Source organism: Haliotis asinina, chromosome 9 (genome assembly GCF_037392515.1).
Source record: "Haliotis asinina isolate JCU_RB_2024 chromosome 9, JCU_Hal_asi_v2, whole genome shotgun sequence".
NCBI classification, from domain to species: Eukaryota; Metazoa; Mollusca; class Gastropoda; order Lepetellida; family Haliotidae; genus Haliotis; species Haliotis asinina.
In genome coordinates this window covers 64,904,481-64,918,695 of record NC_090288.1, presented here as the reverse complement: position 1 = coordinate 64,918,695, position 14,215 = coordinate 64,904,481, and the positions used below count along the sequence as shown (strand labels likewise).

The window sequence follows — 14,215 nt, the reverse complement described above, 5'->3', positions numbered from 1 at the left end:
TTGTGTGTGTGCGTGCGTGCGTGTGTTCAATTTGAAATAAATCCTGCATTGACAATCCTCTTTACACAAGTGCTGGAAACAGCTCACAGGAGAGTGAACATTATGTATATGTTGTTTTATACCGCAGTGGTTAAATTTCCACATCGTACCAACTGGGAAACAACCAGGCTCCCAGTCAACAAAACGTCCGTAGCGCTATGACATTCGTAGGCCTGTGATGGACTATAGAGGGCGACACTTCGTAACATAAGGAACGCTTTGTGGATCGGGAGCGAGGCCTCGGAATCGCAAGTATAGTGCAACACAGTGATCAACACATTAATATCTTCATCTCCTGTTTATTCAATGACTGAGATGTAACGCCGATCACATCTGCACATAATGTTGCGTTGTCACATGGTGACGGAATGAAAGTAAGCACTTACTAAACGCCGATAGATATTATAGTGTCTGAGGTGAATATACGGTGATTCCGACTCGGACAGAATTCCATTTGTCCCTTTGTAGCACGGATTCTTCTGAACATCTGTGCACAACATATATTACAACACAAGTTATTTATAAAAATTAGCCTTAATATACATGCAGCAAAGTATGAATGAATTTGCATTAAGTCACGTGTGACACGTGCAGTTTGTGCACAATGAACCTTTTGTATACTTATTGCGTTGAAAGTTGTAGAAGGGTTGATTATTCTGTAGCTCCTGCATGTTGTAGAAAACACGCTAATTTCAACCTCAAAGGCATACTACATGCCGCGGCTTACAGAAAGTCAGAGTATCCGAGCCCTGGCTATGTTGGAGAGTGGGATGGCCCAAAATAAAGTGGCCAGACATTTTGGTGTCCATCGGAACACAACATCATACCTACGGAGACATTTTCAACATAATAGAAACATGAAAGATTTGCTTCGAACAGGCCGTCCATGCGTGACGCCACGTCCGCAAGACAATCACATTCGGGTGACCATCTTCCGAATCGATTACACACTGCCAGTTTGACTACTCGAACCATCAGTTCTAGGACCGTATGGAACTGAGGGAGCGCAACATCTGGCACCAACGGCCAGCAGTACGTCCAGTTTTGCTCCACCGTCAGCGACGGGCACGACTTGACTGAAGCTGAGTGTCTTTGAGACATCATTGTGATGGTGTCGTTACCTTATGAGATTTCATCTGGACCGCTCAGGTGGTAGGGCATTGGTAGATCCCCATCTCCCTTTTGTTAAATGACCATTGAAACTCGGGTGGAACAGTTACTTTACTCCAGCAATATCTACCAACTGCAGTGGTTGCGTGAAGCTCTTTTCTTACTCAAACCCACAGCACAGGCCTGTTGGGGAAAGTTTTAGGTGAATATTAGAATCACTGCCTTTAGTACTGACAGTTTTGTATTATACAGCCAAGTTGTTTGTACTACCATGGAGTACCTACATTGTAGTTACTGTGTAGTGCCAATACGCCAGCTGTTTACTCCACAATCAGGATTTCAGTTTGTTACACATGCTGACACAGACACATGGTGGTGTTTTGACATCCAGTTTACCAACCAAGATATCACACTTGGCTCCCAATCATTCCTGGATTGGCCATATCAGATACACCTCACACATTCACAACATTTGTGCACTTGTAACTATTTCAGCTGAGATATTATATATTGGATATTTTTCTCAAATCTACAATGGCGTATATATGTCATAAGCACAGTAGTCAGAAATGACACCACTAAACACTGCCCTTTACTACCAGCCAGACTCCTCCAAAACTTCAGTTACAAACACTCCTGAGAACTGTTCTGGAATCTTGCATCCACTTTTAGTAGAGGGGTAACTGTCAGACTGGTCAATACCGATACCACAACAGGACATACCTTATAGCTATATACAAGTTTATTGTACAGAGTCAGTGAGCTGCCTCACCTTCATAGTAAACTACAGTTGTTGATATATACAGGCACACATGATGCACACAGCGAGTAAGTACACAGTCACACGCATATACAACACAAGCAGATTAACATACAGTGTATTAACACTGAGATGATCAACATAGAAGCAGGGGACATTCATATGGAATTGACAACTTGGAATCAATTTATGCAAACTTTAGTTTGCAGTCTTTACCAATCTAATTACAAGAAAATGAATCAGTTTCACACAGGGCACGTATTGCATAAAAGTCTGGACTTGGAGCCAGTTCAGAACTGTCAGCAGGTCAGTGTATGGAGGTCACACCTGCAGGTGTAAAGTTGGCCACACCTGCAGGTAAAATGTAATGGTCTAGTCCATGGCAAATGGACACCCACCAGGTATGGAGCCCAGAAAAAACACTATTTCTCTTAGTGTGTACATGTCAGAATATACAGGATTGGGTAGAGCCAGTTTTGTTCACAGCCACACAAACTAAAAATCCACACTAGCTTTAAACTGATAATGGCTTACCAGAAGACCTACTGACACCACCACTGGTGATGCAGCACAGATGATGGCCGGATGAGACGACTCATGTGAATAATATCAACAACCTCATTTTCTGATGACTATATGATGACTATCGGACACACCTGTACAAGTATCACAGATTCTCAGAAAGATAGAAAAATAATTGACAGCTACATCTGCTACATGGACATCTGTGGGTGGAATGACTTGTGTAGGAATATTAGTTCCAAGTAGCACATGACTGCTCTGCTGCACACAGAGCCCAATCCCGACCACACCCTGACATCCTACCCCAGAGCACCCAGTATGCCCCTGATTACTGTAGCAAGTTCCATCACACAGGTCTCTTATCACAAAAGGATTCTTTAAAACTCAGCTGTAAAATTAATATGCCTTGTCAAAACTTATTTCGAAGTTCTTCACTGAATCACATCTGTGTTATAGAGAGGCAGAGCTGGATGCCAGGATGTCTGCAGGTCCTGATACAGGTCGATGATGAAGGAGATTGATGCTGACAGCGATACAGGTGGATGTGATTCGTGATGTCACATGGCAGCTCTCAGTCTGTGGGTCGGACCTGCAGGGTAATTTTTTGCTGGTTGTCCAGACACTCCCGTAACTTGTTCTCTGTCATCGTCAGTCTCTGCTCAAGCAAGGACACCGTCTGGAATGTCAGAGGAGAAAATACATGAGTACTTAATCTCGCTAAGACAGTAGACATCACACAGGGTAAATCACTACTTTTGTCTTTGATCACACAGACATTTACAAATATCTGGAAAGCTACAATAATTTATGAATCCATTTTCATCAAATTGTTTTCCAAACAGATAAGACTCTTTAAAAATATTTTTTAAGAGTTATCTTTTTAAAGACAAAAGTCACTGATATCTGCCATACTGCAGAGTGTTTTGGAATCAGCAAGTCAAATGACAAAAGGGGTGAGATTTTTCTCAGCACCTTTCAGGAACCATTAGTTGTTGTGCTAGAACTAGTGGACCGAATTTGTGAATGCCAGCAAAGTCTTTGATAGTGATATCTCTGGGGTGGTGGTTCGCAAACACTGTATCGGATTTCCAAAAGCAGCCCTCCATTTCCATGTTGAGCAAGCATGGCTTGTACTTCATATGGAGTGGAGGCTTGTGGTGGCACCAGGCCTGCTGCTTTGTATGTTCATAATATAACGGTTCTCATCCAGACCGATATAGTATTCCTTGAAACTTCCATAGGCGTCTCAGTTGATAACGGAATAAACAGCCACTTGAAAAATGTCTTTCTCCTTGTCTTTGTCCTTTGCAGGTAGCTTTTCAGTGCTCTGACGGGACACAAGGATAATCTTGTGTGTCACTGGGACCAAGTACTGTAGACATTGCTGGGATGTGAAATTGTCTGTCAGGCTGTCCAGGCAGTAAAATCCTATGTGAGTCCAAGGTGTACACTGTCACGATGCACAGTTTTCTTGACCATGTTCAAGCACAAACAGGCGCATATATTTTTGACATCCAGACAGCTGAGGTAGGGCAAGCAAAAATAGCACTTTCTGCGATAACAGGTCCATGGATGTCCGATCCAGTGGCTCATAAACATCGCTTGTAAGATGTTGTAGTACATAATAACGCTAGTAGGTCTGGTACTTTAGGCAACTTTATGCCAGTTTTCATAGTGATTAGTGTACCAAGCACCGCTAAGTAAGTTTTTAAATGACACAAGGGGTCACGGAGCCACTTGACGACTTATGGTACAACCCTTCTGCTTAGCACACAACTTGAATCTCTTTCACTTATCATTGTATAGTGATTGAGTAGACATTTGTAAGACGAATGTGACAACCTTTGCCATGGGCGGAATATCCTCATTTCTTCAACAATCTTTAATACGCTCCATACATGAGGTGGAACGTAAACGGATTTCCAAGAGCTTGCTTGGTGTGTGGATGAATTAACATATTCGGCCATTCTGGTAGTTTTAAGGCAGGATTTCCGAGGTCTTGAAGGAGGTCGGGAAACCACACCGTCACTGACCAATAGAGCGCATCCACAGTCAGTTGTAGTCTCCTTGTATGCTTGATTTTCTGTAAAACTTGAGGCAGAAGTACGGGAGGCGGAACCACGTACATGTTGAGTCCCTCCCATGCTATACTGAGAGTATCTGTAGCTTGAAGGCTTGTGGATCCGGTACTGGAGACACAAATGTCTGTAACCATTTGTTGTTGATTATCAGGGATCCTAATATCTGTATTATGAGCCAAAACACCTCTGGATGTACCATCCATTCTGCTGGAGACTGCTGTAGTGGTCATGATAGTATGTCTGCTATGACATCTTCGCTCCTGGAATGTGACATGCCTTTACATAGATGCTGACGTCGAGGATGCTGTACAGGTGAAACTGGAGCTGTAACAAACTTGTTGACCTAGTTGACCCATTTGCTGATGTAGAACGCTACTGTGGAGTTGTTTGCATGAACTCAGAGTTTGGCGTTCTTGAGAAAGCTTGATCAGTGTTGTATTGTGTTGATCACTGCTTTTATCTCAAAGAGACCGATGTGTGGAGCTTGATCTTGTCTTGACCACTGCCCAGAAGCTACTTCGTTGTCAAGGTGAGCGCTCCATCCTTGGAGTGATGCATCTACATATAGATGAACATTGCAGTCCGGCTCTGTTCGGTAGGTTCGCCCACAGACATTGTCTCCAAGTCAACTGAAGCAGATATGTCTTGACACGAACTGGTAGCACAAAAGGATTGGTATTGTTCAGGTGATTGCTAAAAAAAATAATCTGTAAAAGGCGCAACTGTTACCTCCCCCTGCAAGTCATGTCTTGGGCTGACATCAGTAGACCAAGTAAACACTGCCAACTGCGAAGTGTCAGCAGAGAGAGTATTGCTTGCGGTATCATGGCTTGAATCGTATCTAAGCAATCTTCCGGTAATAAGCTTTCATTCAGTTTGCAGCATACTCGTTTTTGCTAAAATGCTTCCATCAACTGAATGCTCATATAAACAGTCATATGGCTGAAGTAGAATCGTCCATGCACATGCCTCATCTGTTGTGAATCTCGGCAACATGCAGAGATGATGCATCAGTCATTGATTTCAAATCACCCATGATCCATGATGTAACATTATTGATGGAAGTCTATTTATAGCAGATTGCGGTGGAGATGGGATGCTGTGAGTCAAAACCATGTGCTGCTTGTCACTCGAGTTGTCTATAACCCGTGAGGAAAGTGGAACAAGGCTGTACACTGCTATGTGGAGAGTAAAGGAAGACTTTTCCATGTTGAAGGATGGTTTACATCTGTAGGTGACTTCCCGATACATGAACTGCGAGTTCTGAGCTGGGTGTTGTCAACAATGGACCAATCAGATTCCAGAAAAGTGACGTCACCGGCGATGCTGTCAAATGATCATCATGGAATCTTGTGCAGTCACTGATTTTTTCCACCAACTCTCGGCCTTGTCCGTAAAGTCACTGTACAGCCTGTCCTGGAGTTACACAAGCAAGTACCTGTATAGGTGGCTGAATGGAAGCACGGGTAAACTTTGCTGTATAGTATTGATGTAATAAGACTGTCTCCCTCTGATGTGATGAGGTTTCAACTCTTCCTTAACATTGTTTCTGGGTGACCAGAGAACCCAGTCTCATTGAAGCGATGTAAAATCCTCTGGAACGAAATGTGTTATAATACACAAAAAGGTTACTGCAGACTTGATATTTCCACCACAACAAAAAGACTGTTATTTCAATCTTAGGCTGGTGACGACTACCAGTGTCCTCCTTATCACTGTACTCTGTACAGGAAGAACGTAATGAAAAAGAGATCTGTATCTAGGTGCAATATTGTTGATCCCATCTTCTTCATGAAGGATTACTTCCTGTAATCTGTAGGCCATGTACAAATGTGGCATCTGTAACAGCTGCGTGATGAGGTCCAACTTCGGTGCTTTCTTGGATGTTATCCGACATCTTTAGTTTCAGATGTGCGCCTCTTCTGTCAGCCACACATTGATCCAACATAGCAACATATAGAACCTCCCTCTGCACTTGCCAGATATAGGTATATGTTCAGTCGGCAGAATGATCAGCTTATTAAATCGTTGTCAATCATCATTTAAGTGCTTGCACTATTAGATTTCTTGGAAGGTGATTCTATTTCCAAACCATCAGCAATCCAAGATGTTACTTCTGTGTCTGTAGAAAAACGGCATCCCCTTCATCCTCATAATGGTAGGAGTCCGTGTGTGCAGGCCTGCACGTAGGTGATCCTGACAAGCATCTCTAATGGAGTCTATATGCCTTTGTGCAGGTGAATCCCGCAATGAGTTGTCTCTGCGATGATTCCTGCGTGCAGGTGAATCCCACAATGAGTTGTCTCTGCGATGATTCCTGCGTGCAGGTGAATCCCACAATGAGTAGTCTCGGCGATGAATCCTGCAATGAGTAGTCTCGGCGATGAATCCTGTGTGCAGGTGAATCCCGCAATGAGTAGTCTCGGCGATGAATCCTGCAATGAGTAGTCTCGGCGATGAATCCTGTGTGCAGAGCTATGATGATACTACGCCAATGAAGATCCACTTTTACAGCTACTTGTACCATGTCTACATGGGGAGTCTCTACGAATGCGTCGTCTGGAGGTGGTCGATTCTGCCTTTGAGCAGGTGAATCCTGCAATGAGTTGTCTCGGTAATGATGTTATCTCAGTTATGATGATCCTCTGCCGATGAAGACCCACGATGACGGCATGGGAAGCCTCTACATCTGCACTGCCTGGAGGTGGTTGATTCTTCCTTGCAGGTAGACTGTAAACTTCTGCTGTCCTGCGACGCAGACTTGGACTTGATACTGGTATGCGAGTTACTATGCTGGCCTTCATCTTTATGGTGAGCTTCTGTCTGTAGCAGCTTCATGCAGGACCCCATGACTATTGCAATCTTGGTCCAGTTGTTTGCTTGTTTGATGTTTAATGCTACACTCAGCAAGATTTCTGCTACATGTCAGCTGGGAGACTAAGTAGATCCACAGACTGACAGTGTGTGTGGTTAGGCTGTCTGACTTGGTTCATGCATGTCATCCTATCCATCTGAATCAGCTGATGCTCTTGATGTCAATCATTGGACATCCTAACACAATCCTCCACTGACATCCATATTAAAAAGTGCTCTATTAATCAACAAACATTATTCACATCATAAGTCATCCTATTGTCCACAAGTACCCATGGTTTTGCTACAGGCATGTGTCATCTACCAGCAGGAACTGAGGTCTCATCTTTCAGTTCATGGCCTGTGTTAGTGGCTGCTTTTTCCTAAGCATCTCATGATCCAAAACTTGCTTCCAAGGGACCTAACCTGTGAAGGTCCCGGGGTAGAATAGGCCTTCAGCAACCCATGCTTGCCATAAAAGGCGACTATGCTTGTCGTAAGAAGCAACTAACAGGATCGGGTGGTCAGGCTTGGTTGACACATGTGATCGGTTCCCTATTGCGCAGGTCGATGCTCATGTTGTTGATCACTGGATTGTCTGGTCCAGACTTGATTATTTACAGACAGCCGCCATATAGCTGGTATATTGCTGAATTGAGCGTAAAACTAAACTCACTCACTCTAAGGGACCTATCAATACAGGGGGAAAACTTTCACTATATTTGGGATTTTACTTTCTCAGTTTGAACCCAGACTTTCAAAGTGAGGCACCTCATTGCGAGACCACAAACCTGGGTGAGTATGTCCAGCTGGCCTGCAATCTTCTCCATGAACTGAGTCAGCTGTGGCGGTATAGACTTAGACTCCAGGGGCTGTGTGACGGACGTGTAGTCCCGGGACCGTTGTGACGTGTCCGCAGCAGAGGCCATGTCGTAGTCCGAATGGAGATGGTCTGACACACCATTAGACAGTGTGGGCTGAAACAGACAAACATACCTACATGTACAACATGAAAGTAGAGACAACACAAGGCTGGTCTAACTGCCTGATGACACCAGTCAAGTGTCCAGATTATTATAACTGTAGGTCACCTTGACTTTAGATGGTGACAAATTACTTCAGAACAAACTATTTGAACAGCAAAGTTTATACAGCAAAGATTCCCAAACCCAAAGCATGCATCTTTCTACCTGTGAGGAGAAGAGGGCGGGGCCCACATCAGTGACCCCCGGGTCCTCATCTTCCATGCAGCGAACCTCTGACCGTGCATCAAGCTGAAACATACAGTGCCTATATAGGGCATCTGATACACAAGCGAGACATCAGACATAGAAGCAATGCGTATGTAGAGTGTCTAATACACAAGCCAAACATCGGATATATTGGCAGTGCTTATGTTGGACAATGCTTATATATATATACAATCCAATTCACATGCAAAAGAGACCCAATACATTAACAAGGCATCGAGTACACTAACAAGTTGTCCCAATACAAATGTTAGACATTCAGTACACATACTGAAGACCCAAAGCAAAACCAAGACAACCAACACAGTGCAGGGCATACCCAGGAAGTAACACAACCCATGTTCACACAAGACATCCAATACACATGCAAGAGACACTGTTCACATGCAAGACATCCAATACACATGCAAGAGACACTGTTCACATGCAAGACATCCAATACACATGCAAGAGACACTGTTCACATGCAAGACATCCTTAACGTAGAGGACATCTCAAACATAATCACGACATCCATTCTGGTACACAATGTTCAGTAACACATAGACTTGTTTCAGAAAATACTACAGCTATATGACAACAGTATATAAATGACTGAGTGTGGCCCTGGAACACAGTAACTGAATGAAACAGAAACACAACCATCTCAACTAAATGTCTGACATTATCTCAATGAATGAAGGATGCAGACAACATATCCCAAACCAAATTCTCCACAACAGCTATGGCCATGCAGTACAAGAAAGCATGAGGAACAGACAGGCAACCAACAAGACACAGATACTTACCCGTCTCGGTGATTTCTTCTGTGACCGCGGGGGTATATCTTCAACTGTAGGGGGTGCAGCGCCTCGTCTTGGGGGCAAGGCCTGGTTGAAGTCAATCTGGTCGAAGTTGGTCTTCCAGGCTAGCACCTGTAGCGAACGAAGGAGGCTGTAGCAATGTGACAGATCGACATACAGGACAGAAAAGAAGAGAGACTGAGGACTTTTCATTGAATTCCTGGACTTAAATGTGAATAACCTTAAACTCATCACACAGATGAACTGTTGTATCAACTTCCAAACAGTGTGCTTCCTTTAGATGATACTTCAGTGCCAATAGAAAACAGTGTAACTGTCAGTGGTGACAGGCAATTATCTAGGTCTTCCTAATTGTGAAACAGCATGTCACTCCTGTCTGCGTGAAAAATGTTCCTCGGTCTCCATTAAAGCCTCAAAATGTGACATATCTAACTGTGATGCAAGGGAGGTAATTCTCAGGTCCAAACTGAAAATTTTAAGATAAATTGTATAGTTAAATGCTTATCCTATCTCAAGGTATACACTTCTATCTCTTGATTTGACACTGAGTGGAATGATGTAAACTTTTTTCTCTCAAAGCCTCTCTTGTCCATCCTCCAAAACACATGTACCACCCTCATATAAGACAGCTTCCCAGCTCATGCAAAGCATATAACATGCTTCACCAACTACCCAAGTGACTATCTTTGAATTATCATTCTCTTTCTTGGAGCCACCAAAAATATCCATCTAGGAGATCTGCATAGCAGGGACGAAGGGCTGGAATCCATCACATGAGATAGGATAAGTATATAAATTTATAGTTAAACTTTTCACATTTTTAAACTTATCCTATCTCACCATATGCACTTATCCCACGATTGGACAGCAGGAAATCAGATACCTTGTGTCTTGATAGTACGATAGTATAACTGTGTAGACTGGAAACAGACACAGACGTGCAACTCCTATGTTTGTGATGAGTGCTCCAGAACTCCTGGACTTACAAAGCACGACAACTGCCAGGGAGATGGGTGCTCCTGAGTGATGTGTTTGGCCGCAACCCCCGAAGAGGGATGTATCTCCTCAAGAAGGATGTCACTTCACCATGATTTTTAAGGTACCCGCATTAAATATAGTCACAGACAACAATCGGGACAACCCCCTTTTCAAGAAGACCCCTACAGACCCCAACCAGAAGTGGGTGAAAGAAAACTTTTATGTTCAGTTCCGGAACAACATCACATTGCCCCTCAATCCTTTGCATTAGCTTCCTTTTCGTGTGCCCCAAGGATTATGGACAGTGGGGGGATAGTGAAGGTACGACGATCAGGTTGTCCTGGTAACTGGTTCTTGGCAATGAAGTCCCAATGGAGACTAAGGAAAATTTTGCCATGCTTCTGCCATGCTTCTGCCATGCTAAGGCGTGAAGCTCAGATATCCTAGCAGCTGTAGCCAACACCAGCAGGAAAAAGTCTTGGAGGAAATCTGCTCAAAATCCTTCTGATCTAGTGGTTCCTAATCAGCAGAAGTCAGATCAGCTAGTACCACTGATAAATCCCAAGCTGGAGGTCTAAACTTTTTACTGAAGCATGGGAACCGTTGGAGTGGTAGTAGCCAAAACTGAGTTGATTGCGGCAAGGTAGGTGGCCAAAGTGGAACCCTTGACTTTCTTGGACGACCACAAAAGCTGAAGGAATTCAGAGACACCATGAGGTGAAGCAGACAGAGATGAAATATCTCTGGCCTTGCAATAACCCACAAACACTTCCACTTATCATCATAAAGTGAATGAGTGGAACTCTGGTGAGCAGATGAAATGGCCATAGTCCCTCTCTGAGAATATCACTTGGCAATCAAGGAATTCTGCAGATGTGCTATACGTATAAAGACATGGTTTGCAGAGATGCCTGTTGATGATCCAAGTGAGGGTGTAGAAGTAGGAAGAGGGACTGGGTTTTTGTCTACAAGCTGTGTGAGGTTCACAAACCAACTTCTGGCTGACGACCAAAAGGTGTAAGGTGCAACCACAAGCAGTTGAATTTACCTAGTCGCTTGAAGCTTCTGAATAATTGCGTAAGAGGGCAGGAGGGGGAAAGGTGTAAGTGTTGAGCCCCTCCCATGAAATTGCCAGAGGGTCTGGCTCGAGCATCAATGGCAAGGGAGTTGATTAGATGGAAGAAGCAGAACGCCATCTGAAGAAGTTTTGCCGATCCTGTCAACCCTAGACGGTGGATATACCATACAACTGTTGAGTTGTCCATCTGAATCAACAGGGATGATCCTCGATTCAATGCCCAATGACGAATAGCAAGCAGGACTGCAAAGTATTCTGTTCATCCAGTCACCACTGAAGAAACGGACGAAGATAATCAGACAGACAGATCAATTCCTTAGGGTTGTCTCAAAAGATATATGATCGCAGGAAGCATTGCAAACTGCAGCTGACCTCTCCATGTCAAAGCCTGTTCCAATGTCAAGAGACACAGAAGTTCCTGCCACTGCCACTTCCTGCGACAGTGCTGGTCAAAGCAGTTATAGAATCTTCAGCCACCTGTCTTTGTGAATGTACATCATACCTTGCAATGTATCGAATGTCGTCCTGGTGAATTGAAGGGACTGGGTTGATGTTAGTTCCAACTTCACATTGTTTAACAACCAACCCCGTTGTCAGATGAGCTTCATGCTGTACTCTGACTGACGAACAAGAGTGTCCGGATGTCCCATGGAGATGGAGACAACTGATCGGCTTCATGGTTCTGATAAATAGCCAAAGGGATGTAGAAATTCCAAAAGGGAGAATGGTCTACTGTAAGTGGATCCCCTGAAATGCAAAACAAAGGAATTTCTGCGATTCTGGGTGAATGGGCACATGAGGGTAAGGGTCTTGAAGAAGAAGAGGGTAGGTACATGCCTTGCCATTCCTAGACGTATCCCTTGACAACTCATCTGAAAGAATCGTTCCCACTGTCTATCGAAAGCCCACCCACACTGACCAGTATATCTACTACCTATCCAACCACCATCCACAAATAAAGCAAGCCATAGTCTCCACCCTAGCCAGACGTGCCAAAGCCATCTGTGACCCAGCCCACCTCCAAGACGAAACTGACTACTTCAAGAGAACTTTCATCACCCTCAATGGATACCCAAAACAACTCGTTGACCAGACTATAGCCACAACTCTCCAGCATCAGAACGACCGCCTCCCTAAACCTGAGCCTGCACCAATCCAAGTCATTCCATACCAAGGCAAGATAAGTCATCAAATCAGTCGACTCCTTAGAAAAACTGCCAGTGTTGATGTGACCTTTTATTCTGATAAGACATTGAAAAACATCCTTTGAGCAAATGGAAGAGGTGACAGTGATCAAACCAAGCCCAACCCCAGAGGCTGCATCTACAAGATAAACTGTGATTGTGGCAGCAGCTACATAGGTGAAACCTGCAGACCATTCAACATCAGACTCAAAGAGCACAAAACTTCAGTAAGAAAATTAGATCTGAAATCGGCCCTCTCTGAACACATCGTCAACTATCCTAACCACTTCATCAACTGGAAAAACACCGAGATCCTGGCTTCCAACATCAGTGATTGGCGGAGAAGGAAGCTTTGGGAAGCAAGCAAAATCAGATGATTAGAACCTCAGATCAACAGAGATCAAGGCGTGTACCTACCCTCTGCCTTGTGTGTCAACAAGGACTCATAGACTTTCAATCTATCAGCTGTGTAAACAATCATGTACTGTTAAAACACTCATCCTTTTCATCTCTCCTCTGTGATTGTACATACCTAATTACATTTATGAGCTTGTATATACATCTTACCTCTCTGGCTTCATGTATACCTATATATATTCTGCAATGTTACCTATGCTCATTATCCACGTGACAAAGGGGCAAGAATTAGCCTTGAAACGTCATGTTAAAAAGAATTAAAGAAGTTGTCATCCATAATAGTGTCTTGTATTACCTCACCAACTTCTAAATGCCTCTGAAGGATTTCCGCATCTACTTAGACCAAACTTCCCTCTGTAGAGTCCATCTTCGATTGCTTGGTCCTACACATGGAGACAAAATATCCAGTGGAATATCAGTGTCTTGTATTACCTCACCAACTTCTAAATGCCTCTGAAGGATTTCCGCATCTACTTAGACCAAACTTCCCTCTGTAGAGTCCATCTTCGATTGCTTGGTCCTACACATGGAGACAAAATATCCAGTGGAATATCAGTGTCTTGTATTACCTCACCAACTTCTAAATGCCTCTGAAGGATTTCCGCATCTACTTAGACCAAACTTCCCTCTGTAGAGTCCATCTTCGATTGCTTGGTCCTACACATGGAGACAAAATATCCAGTGGAATATCAGTGTCTTGTATTACCTCACCAACTTCTAAATGCCTCTGAAGGATTTCCGCATCTACTTAGACCAAACTTCCCTCTGTAGAGTCCATCTTCGATTGCTTGGTCCTACACATGGAGACAAAATATCCAGTGGAATATCAGTGTCTTGTATTACCTCACCAACTTCTAAATGCCTCTGAAGGATTTCCGCATCTACTTAGACCAAACTTCCCTCTGTAGAGTCCATCTTCGATTGCTTGGTCCTACACATGGAGACAAAATATCCAGTGGAATATCAGTGTCTTGTATTACCTTACCAACTTCTAAATGCCTCTGAAGGATTTCCGCATCTACTTAGACCAAACTTCCCTCTGTAGAGTCCATCTTCGATTGCTTGGTCCTACACATGGAGACAAAATATCCAGTGGAATATCAGTGTCTTGTATTACCTCACCAACTTCTAAATGCCTCT

At 43.7% G+C, this 14,215-nt stretch overlaps 1 protein-coding gene across 2 annotated transcripts in view; it reads right to left on the bottom strand.

Annotated features, from left to right (window-relative positions):
• Window positions 1-1,873: 1,873 nt before the first annotated feature.
• Window positions 1,874-14,215, bottom strand: part of LOC137295859 (POC1 centriolar protein homolog A-like) — a 26,927-nt gene continuing 14,585 nt past the window's right edge. Inside the window, exons 11-14 of one of the 2 annotated variants that reach the window (XM_067827414.1) lie at window positions 9,404-9,529; window positions 8,556-8,639; window positions 8,157-8,342; window positions 1,874-3,107 (exon numbers count right to left, since the gene is read on the bottom strand). In XM_067827414.1, coding sequence (XP_067683515.1) covers window positions 3,003-3,107; window positions 8,157-8,342; window positions 8,556-8,639; window positions 9,404-9,529 — 501 coding nt within the window. In that variant the 3' untranslated portion in view covers window positions 1,874-3,002. The remainder of the gene's footprint in view (window positions 3,108-8,156; window positions 8,343-8,555; window positions 8,640-9,403; window positions 9,530-14,215) is intronic. The other variant, XM_067827415.1, reaches the window with a different exon arrangement.